The sequence below is a fragment of the Hakea prostrata genome, chromosome 9 (assembly GCF_041222555.1).
Source record: "Hakea prostrata isolate BN-2017 chromosome 9, UWA_Hpros_2, whole genome shotgun sequence".
In the NCBI taxonomy this organism is placed as follows: Eukaryota; Viridiplantae; Streptophyta; class Magnoliopsida; order Proteales; family Proteaceae; genus Hakea; species Hakea prostrata.
The window spans coordinates 7,861,220-7,871,253 of record NC_142608.1 but is presented as its reverse complement, the minus strand read 5'-3'; the positions used below and the strand labels follow the sequence as shown (position 1 = coordinate 7,871,253).

The following is a 10,034-nucleotide window of genomic DNA, read 5'->3' as shown; positions in this document are numbered from 1 at the left end:
GTGTGCTCGATTGCTTGTGACATTGCCGCTTTATGCTCTTTCTTTGTTGCTGTTTCTTTCCTATATATTCTTATAATTGTAAATAGGGAAAAGCCCGTTTTCTAGATAAAGGGGATTTATCTTTCAAGCTTTCTAAGATGGGTGCACCGTGCACATCACCTCCTGCTTTTGTAAAAATCATTCTTTGTTGAAAAATCGCTCAACTATATCTGAATAGATACCTGCTGGTGGAGGTGTTAATCCAACTAAATTAGGTGATACTTTTCGTTAAACATTCTCAACAGCTATCCTTATCAATAAATACGATGTGATAATCCCCATGCTGACCAACTTCTGGGCACAAGATAGCGTTAAAGAAAACAAGTTATAATTTCTTAATTCATCTACTTGGTAACAAACCTCTGGTAACCATGCATTCCCATATAAGAATGTCTTGACTTCCTTTAGTACAACCTTGCAAAAGAACAGAAAAGAAAAGAAAAACAATGCTGATTAGCTGCAGAGGTTAAGCTACAGAGAATTGTCACTGGCACATACATCTGTAATGGTTATTTTAGCTAAATTCAGGTCTTTGCTGCAGGTCTCACTAGTCCCAACCCCGAACCACTACCCAAATGCTTAAAATCTGTTGCCTCCAACCGATCCCCATGGCCAGCAAACCCTGTCCCTCCTTTCTCTAGGCGCACTAGATTCTTCTCTTTGCACCCTCTGTTGCACACTAAACAGACCTTATCGACAGCCATAAACCTATCCGCACATTTCTTGCAGAAGACATGCCCACATGTATTGAGAACCACAAGTGTCAGTGTGTTGGTCAAAGTAACCTTGCAGCTAGGACAAATGAAGCTCCGGTCCAAAGGACTGGAAGACTTCTGCTCACTGCTCTCCTCTGTGAAGTGGATGGGAAATAGCGTTTTAAGCCTGAGCTTCTCATTGCCTTCTGGACAGACAGTTTCAGTGGAGGGGGCCTCTACTTTGACTGGAGCTTCTGGTGTTGCAGACGGCAGCCAAAATGCCTTCATGTTGCGTAGGGCTTCCTCTTCATATGATGTGACCTTTACACTGTTTGCTCCATGGAAACCATTTTTATCCCTGGTATGATTCCTGTCGTTGTATTGAGGCACTGCACCATGATTTTGCTGATCAAAGGCATCAAGCTCTCTGGCCTTCTGCAGCATTAACTTCTCATCCTCTTCCTCCTCCTCTTGTTTCTGTTGAGCAGCATGGGCTGCTAGCTTTCTGCAAGAGTTAAAGTATCATTGATTAGGACATAACTAGTTATACGGGTGTTGCATGGAGCCAACTAAGAAGCACATGGGAATTCAGCTCCCTTACGGCACACCCAGAGGAATCAGTCTCATATGAGGCAGTATTGTAAACTTTTAGCACAAAATTTTAAGTACAGGTTCCACTGAAACTGCAAGAAAAATCATGAGGGAGGTGTTACCAGTTTCTCAACTTGGGAAGCATGCATTCATTTTGATTAAAATTCCTATCTGCTACAAAGATTCTCCCAAACGTAGGATTTCCCCCTTCTGCATTGACCCAAATATAATTACTAACAAATAAATGGACACCAGCCACCATAACTTTTTGGCACATTCAACAATTAGAACGTGGGGACAGCACGATACAGTATTTCAAGATGGTTATTACACTTCTCCATCTGTTTGAGCACATGACAGAGAGAACTGCCTTTTTTTCAGATAAATACTTCGGCAGGTGACGAAGCAGAAACATTCATGGACCAGTGCAGACCCACTAAATGTTCCACATTGCTTATATGCAACTTTCTGGTTTGGGAAGAGGGTAGGAACTGACAAAATGCAGCTAAATGTAGCAGCACAATCAGTGAAACATGCAAGAGTTCAGGTAGGGTATAAGAAGAATTAGGCTCATAGGGTTGGTAGATGAGAATACGTGTGAGGATAAAATATAATGAAAAATGTTTGAGGATGAGGAAGAGAAAATCAGATAAGGAAGATAAAATCAGATGGTAGAGATAATATCAAAAGAGTCTTCACTTGATGGACGAAACCTTGTGTCATCGGTTAAGAGAGGAAGCCTAAGATTCCTTGCCATTCCTTCCTTCTTTTTTTCTTGTTCTTTTTTTTTTTTTGGGTGGTGGTGGTGTGTGTGTGGGGGGGGGGGGGGGGTTGTATCCAGTGCACAAGTCTCCCACCACTGCATGTACAGAGATAACCTACTTTCACAGAGGGCAGGCCATGCAACTGCGAGGTTGCTCCTTTGTGTTCTGTCATAAGTTTGATAGGCTTTAGATTAGTTGCAATGACTTAACACGCATACTATGATAACTTCTACCCCTTATATATAGCTCCAGAACCCATTACTATGATAACTTCTACCCATTACATACAGCTCCAGTAACTACTAATACCACAGCCATAAAGTAATATAACAACTACAAGGCTAACTACAAAACAGCCACACAAAATGTAGGGAATCCAGGTAGTATAAGATGTAGCGTCAGGTAACCGAGGGCCAGTCTTCCAAAATCTTGATCAACTAACTTTAAAGCCAAAATTTAGTGGGTTAGGGAGATTTCACTCATAGTACCTGCAGAAGTCTTCGAGGTGTAATCTCAAATTGGCTCCTCTCTGTGGGCCTGTGGCTAATGATGTAGATAAGGAGATGGTTTCATATTGAATAGGTTAGGCTAGGTTAGATTTATTCCTGAAATGGAATGGGGTGACTGAGAGTGACTGCTTGGGGGGGGGGGGGGCTTAGGGATCTCAGAAAGGGTTGAGACTTAGATAGAATGTGGGTTATGTGGAGAGAAGACATTCTCAAAGTCTGAATTTGGATAGGGTGAATTGAAGATATGAGATTTCTTGATTTTCAAATCAAGATTAAGATTTAGGGTTTCGATCAAGACTTGATGGAATCTAAGGTTACAATGTAGGTAATAATATAAGGACATAGTTGAATCAAATTGGAAGTTACAAATTGGAAGTTTCGAACATATGAGGCTACTTGTTTTGGGGGTTTTCGGGCATCCAAAGATTCAGAAAAAAAGGGGGGGGGGGAAGGTGATAATGATAGGAAGGGGGATGGGCCATAGATAATGCAAAACCCAATTTTAGGGTTATGGTTTGTTGATGATTACCCTAAATGCACAGAATCTTCCAGCAATCAAATGGATGGTATGGTTAAACTTTGATGTAAGATGAACCTACATTGGAATATGAAAGATCAAGAGGAGAATTGAATTGACATTGAGCATATAATCTTGGCTTATGTGGAGTCAACCTTGAAAGGGTTCATCCTAGTTTCCTATAAGGAGTTATTGAATTTTTTAAATCCCTAGTTAGATTTTCATTTTTATAGAGTCAAATTAATTGGTTCTAGGTACTTTCCATTTTCCTAAAGTCAAGGTAGTTGGAAATTAATTACCATGAGTAAATTTGGTTGGAGAATCAAGGGTCTAAGAAGTCGATAAATTATATGTAATCCTTGAAGCAAATGTTGTTTTGGTCATTTGAAAAAATCTGATGAATAGAAGGAAAGGATATCAGAAAGATAGGCGGGTGACTTGACTATTGTATAGGTCGGATCTTTCTGTGAGCAGTAAGCAGCAGATCTCCCCTTATTTTGGGAAAGCTGGTGGCCGCGTGTGAATTCTTTCAAGGCAGGGAGCGGCCTGATTCGTTTGGTAGATCTGGTCGAGGTGGTTTTTGTTTACCAGCACGTAGGCAGTCTAAATTCCTATGACCGAGTCTTTCTGGCCCTTGTGAACATCTTTTCTTAATGTATTAAAGAGGGCCTCTCTAACCGGTGAAAAGTGGTGGGTGTCCATTAACGGCCATTCCTGGCTCGGCTCCAATAACGCAATTCCGAGAGGAGTCGGTATAAGGGCACTGGATCCCTTCGGACTTGGAGAATGTGTGAAGTTGGGTCGTGGTTTGGTGAACCAACTGGTCGCTCCTCTAGTTGAAGTATCGTTCCCCTTTTCATTGCCTAGGTTACACCTTCGGAATACCCCACAAGCAATTTTCGCTTTGCTCCCCCCAATCTTCACTTTACGCCACACCGACTCTCCGTCATGGAATTAGACCCAGGGGAATTTCCATCGGAACTAGTCCCTCAAATTTTGCGCGTAGGAGATCGAGACATAGCCCTAGGGCTATGGGGAAGGATGTAGATTGATCGTCCTAGATAGACAAGTACATAGAGGGTCTCTATAAGTCTATATATTCTTTTATTTCTCTCCCCCTGTAAGATCAATACACAACCAAAGAGGTCTACAAGTTTCACATCTAAATAATACCCGATTCGATAGTTTACGATATTTCTAATATCTAACAATTTAACAACATTCTAATAAAAGATCTTTTTAGATATCGGTAGTTGTCCGGTCGTACCCGAACAATAATATTCTAGAGGGAAATGCACCTACGTATCAGAAATTCTGTTATTAAGCTTCATCAATTCTCTATCTCCTCCTTGTGGATTCAAGGCTATCATAGTTGAAGATGGTGCTCTTCTTCTATTATTCACATTACTGCTACGTTAAGTGTATGGAGTGTAGGTAATGTAAAACCCAATTTTAGGGTTAGGGTTTCTTGATTATTACCCTAAAATTAAGGGTTGCACAGAATCTTCCAGCAATCAAATGAATAGTATGGTTAAATTTGGGTTGAAGAATTTGATTAACACAAATATATGGGAAGGTTAGGGTTTTAACAAAACCTAAGATGGGACGGATTATTTGGTAGTAGGGTATCAATATGGGATGCAGATATGGGGTGGATAATCTTGTTAAATAAAGATGAGGATATAAATGTGGAGGTTATGGGTAAGGTATGGGTTTAACAAAACTAGATGGGATGGAAGGGGATAAAGTTTGAGGCTTAACAAATTCTCTACAGGTTGAATCTTGGAAAGGGAAAAGGATCTTTCCTATCTTCTCTTCCTTCTCTTTTCTTTCTTCTTTCTTTCTTACTTCTTTTCTGTTTTCTGGTTGCTGCAAGGAAGAGGAGACACAGAGAGAGAAGCCCAGAGGGTTAGGAGGGAAGGGGGTGTTGTAGGTTAGGGGAGGAATGGGGGAAGGATCTAAGTGGATCGTAGGGGGTAAGGGAGGGGTTAGGGGTGGGGGGGGGGGGTGAGGATGCTGCTGGCCAGGTGTGGCAGTAAGAGGGGCTGGGGATGCTTGCGCAGAAGAGGGGAAGGTGAGGGAGGGGCTGGGGGTTTCTACGATTGAAGGGAAAGGGGTGGGGATGACCTGCGATGGAGATTGAGAGAGGAGAGTGGGATTAGGGCTTGCTCGTACTAACTTGGAACTTGCTGGAATTTCTGGAAGAAGAGTGCTAGACAGAGTCTGCTGATCTTTGAAGAAGAAACTTGACTAAAAAACCACCATGGCCCCCTCAACAGGAACCACGGTCCTCAACTCAATAACTCCTGTTCAAATAATCAGACCTAACAATTAAAAAGAAAGAACAGGCTATTTACAGCCTATAAAAGACTCTTAAACCTAAGTGGGGTTTCTTTATAAATTAGAATCCCATCACAATTAATCTCAACCGTCCAAATAAATAATAAAATATCTAATAGAATCTCCTTGAAAATAGATTTCCCCCTAAGACTTAAATACTGAAAGAACTCCTCCTGTAAATAAAGACTAACAAGAGTCTACTTAAAAAAATCCCAAAGACTCAAGAACACATCTTTGACTTAAACTTGACTCCTAACTGACTAGAACTCTTCTGAAAAATAAAAATTAAATTCTGAAAATTAAATCACCAGATAATCAGGGCTGAATTGACTAAAATACCCTTCCATGAGGGTTTGGCCAGCCCTGATGTGCCACTTTGGAGTGACCTTGGGGCCCACTCCAGGGTTTCAGCCAGGGGCAGAATTTTGCTTCACATCAGTAGGCCTCAAGATTACCTTGATGGAGGATTGAAGTGGCCAAGTACATGCTTGTGGAGGAGTTGGAATGGCTTCTGGAAGGCTGAAGTTTCAGTGACAACAAGATCTGGCTTGCACCAAGAGCGCTAGATAACTTCCACCTTGGAGGTTCATTAGCTAGGATTAACAACATCCAGCAGTTGGATCAATACACTCAAAAGAGTAGCAACAAAGGTTGAAGCAAATCATTGGTCTGCGTTCATCCCAACTGACTGGTATGTGTCCTTGATATTGAACTTAAAACCCACCTAAAATTTGGACTTAAAACTTAGGATAAAAGAAGGACTTCTCCCTGCAACTGGAACTCAGACAATTCAACTTAAATAGGAAAATAAATCCTAATAGCTAATTAAAATATAAAAAGACCCATCTGCCCTTAACTAAAATTGGATAAAAGATAATATATTATATTCACTCTGATCTGGTACAAACTGACCAGAGTTCTACTGAAACAAACTAAATATTGGGAATCTCAAGCTCCCTCAAGTACCCATGTTTAGGTCCATTAAGTTGGTGAAAGCTGGGGAAAGAGATCATGTAATCACAAGTCTGCCTTTTGCAATGCCTCTTTTAAAGCAGAAACCAAAATCTCACAACTCTAGTGGGTCCCAAGATTTCCACCCTTTCAAGTTCCTACTATTTTGAACCCTAATTCTAAGTTTTAAGAGGTCACAAATAATCTAACCTCATAACCATCCACGGTGTATTAAACTGATCAGTGAAACATGTTGAATTTCACGACATCGTGCCTAACATCATCGAGCAATATACTCCAGACAGTCATCTCAAAATCTGTGTTTTAGATCCATTAAGTTGGCCGACTACAAGGGGAAGCCATTGAATGATGGCCCAATACCTATATGACTCAGCTGTGGGCTTTTTCCTAGGAAAAATAACTTAACCTGGTGCTGGATCTGCATCAGCATACTGACCAAACCCCATGCAAACCTTGTTTGACAGAACAATCAGTTGTTGGATGAAGGAAAATAAAGACTCCCAAGTAAAAGCCAAGAAAACAAACATAGAAACTTCCTATAAATCTAGCTGTCATGTATCAAAATAGGAACTCCCAAAGAGCAAATTAGTAACAGACAGGAATTAGAGACTACGTATGTTTCCATTAGAATTAAATTTACTGTTTAAGACTGAAAATAGAAACAAAAACTTTGACAGCCATTAGGGTAGAAGCTTTCTCCACGTGATGAGCCAACAAGATCTTCTATAAAGCATCAGCACAGGGCAAATATTGCTGTAATACAGTTTACATGAACAGTCAGTTGGGTTTTCCTCCATATTTAGATGTACATCAACTGGATTGTCCCTTAATCACTCTGACAATTTGGAAGTTAAATAAACTCTACCCTGAACCGCTACCAAGGTAATACTTGGGTACCACAAAGAAGGGTCGTGCAGAGCTGAAAGATATCCTGAATTAGAAGATTCAAATTGCATGTCTTGAGGTGACATTAACAGGGTAGGGTTCTTAATGGAGAGATGAAATGTCAAGGAACTCTAGTGCGTAGAGGAGAAAAGGTACATCAATTTGAGAATTAGAAGAATATCCAATGGGAGGAAGTATACCAGTGGCTTATTTATCTTCTATTCAAATCAAACCAAATAATTGCATATCAACAAATAACTCAAATTTGTACCACACAAATGTCCTAAGGTCAGCTCCTAGAACCGAATATCAATTAAGCTCGTAAGCAGCTTAAGGGTCAACCACTAATTGTTTTAGGGTCAGCTATAGTACACTCCTAGTTGTTTTCAAAGAAAAGATGGAGACTGCAACTTTGCATCTACGATTCAATTTGGAACAAAAGTATCACTTTTTAGCCAAAACTTTGTATAGCCCAAACGATGCAGTTTCCCCAAAAAGGGTTGGGTTGGCTTATTTAGGTTTTAGGTGAGCAAGTAGGAACTAGATAATTTGAATTTCAAGTGGTCATTTCAGTTTCAGAGTTAACTAGGAGTCCAGCTATTTTATCTTTAAATACTTGCACGTAACCCAACAATTGAGTTTTACTCCGTGAGAATGTGTGATTATGTGATATCTTTCCCTTCCCCCTGCAATCCATAACACATCTTGATAGGCAAGTATCCCATATATGAAGTTCCACCCTAATCTCGGCAATCCAATTCAGAGAGACCAAACCCCTATTTCCCCTATAGTAACATCGTCATCAATTCAGAAAAGCTCATAATTAATGAACAGTGGATGAAACAATTGACAAGGCAAACTGGCAAAACCATTGAAATCCAACCGTTTACATAACCGCAAAAAAAAAAGGAAGATGAAAAGGAAGAAAAACCGACCTTTGAATGTGCTTCTTTTGGGCCAATAGGCACTCAAGAATGCATTCCTTGCAAAAGACATGACCTTTCTGACAGCACAGAGGATCCATTAAGGGCTTCAGACAGAGGCCACAGGCGTCGAAGGGCTTAATTGAATCCCTGCCGAGCCTCTCCTTCTGAGTTCCGTAACCAAGTTTCCGCTTCTCATCGTACGTAAAGAAAGCGAGATCATTGTTATTCTTCGAATGTCTCTGCGGCATCTCCGAAAACCCTAAATACTACGCCGACGAGCAAGACGACTGTAAAAGGGGCACAAAAACAGACCAGAAAAGGGAAACACAGAACGTTTCACAGGACGCGACCTCCGAGAAGAGCTGGTCGGATCCGAATCTATACCGAAGAGGAGATCAAGTTCTTGCGAGACGCCGGTTTATGTAAGGAATTTTGTCATAGATGCGGTAGATAAGATTTTCCCACGTGTGTAAAATTTCAATCCAACGATTTTCTCATGATACCATACGTAGACCAAACCAAACCAATCCAATCCGACGATACTAGTCTCTATGGTGGACGCACATTAAGTCGTAACACCAGTTTGAGAAGTCTCGTCACTTTGATCCCTCAAAGATTGGTTATCTTTGGTAGGATCACACCATGGCTAGGGGATTAGGTCACTATTCTTTCATTACATCATTGGTATAAATACTAGTGCATGTCAAGGATAAGCTCATCCCAGTGGAAGGTCAACTATTTTTCATACTGGTGGTCAAATACCTTCCCTCATGTCTAGTGCCCTGCTAGTCCATTTATCTTCCTCCACCTAGAGATGTTATTCTTCATGGGTGGCTCCCTCATGTCTAGATTGCCATTTTGTAATCCTATGGTTGTACACATATGCTTTGGCGAATGTTCTCGTGTCTCCTCACAACCTAGTCACATTTGTTGCTTCCTCCAGCCTAGAGATGTTATGCTCTTCCTGCATGATAAGAATGAGCTTGTGTTTGCAGCGGTTACCTCTTGGACTTCCAGGACTCAATCATTACTATCACGGGCTTTAATGCCCATGGATGGTTGTGACACATATGACTCCTTGTGATGCTGCAAACGAAGGCTCTTGTGTCGGGAGTCCACTCACAAGGCTAAGTCAATTGATGCTTAATCTTTTGTTACTAGACTACCTACGAGCGTCTACAAACGCGTCCCCCTCACCTCGATGCAAGCGCCCTCTTACCATTGCATGATAAGAATGAGCTTGATCCGTTCTAGACTTCTATTAATTTGAACTAGTGAGGACTCCGAGATAACCTTCAGTCATCCGATGATTATCCCTTCGTAATGATAGTGACGGCCGCCAATTTGAGCCCTCATTAGGGTCATTACCTAATCCATGCGGATTAGGGCGTGCTGTAGCTGATTTAGTTTTCTTCCTCGAAGGCTTCTTTTGGACGATGCCCATCGTTGAATGGGTTGAGGGTCAAACCTAGTATGAACCCGGTTCGATCATATTCCTCCGTATCAAGTAGTAACATGCAAAAAGGGTAATCTAGCAATGCATATAAACACTTACATAATGCATATAAATGACTAAATGAATGTAAAGGCGGCACTAGAGATAAAGTGTGGACCTACAACCCTAGTGGATATACATGTAATGCATCACCACTCAATTCCCAACATATCACATTCACAATTCTAATTTGAAATATCTTAAATGGATAACGAATAACATCAACATTGAAAATCATATTCCACCCATACATGCATGTACCAATCATAAGAACACACACAATGATTATAATAACATGAAA

General features: G+C 40.8%; 1 protein-coding gene across 1 annotated transcript; it reads right to left on the bottom strand.

Annotated features, from left to right (window-relative positions):
- Positions 1–307: 307 nt before the first annotated feature.
- Positions 308–8,638, bottom strand: LOC149004444 (phosphoinositide binding protein). Its single transcript, XM_089168676.1, has 2 exons — positions 8,248–8,638; positions 308–1,239 (listed from the first exon to the last, which is right to left on the bottom strand). Exons 1-2 carry the CDS (start codon positions 8,484–8,486, stop codon positions 564–566), a joined length of 915 nt encoding a protein of 304 aa, XP_089024802.1. The 5' UTR covers positions 8,487–8,638; the 3' UTR covers positions 308–563.
- Positions 8,639–10,034: the final 1,396 nt, after the last annotated feature.

What these genes read in the sequence shown, in the direction of transcription:
- LOC149004444 (XM_089168676.1), bottom strand. Translation starts at nt 8,486, where the DNA reads ATGCCGCAGAGACATTCGAAGAATAACAATGATCTCGCTTTCTTTACG. An exon ending in CAAAAGAAGCACATTCAAAG is followed by an intron (nt 1,240 to 8,247) that starts GTCGGTTTTTCT and finishes TAACTCTTGCAG; the next exon opens with AAAGCTAGCAGCCCATGCTG.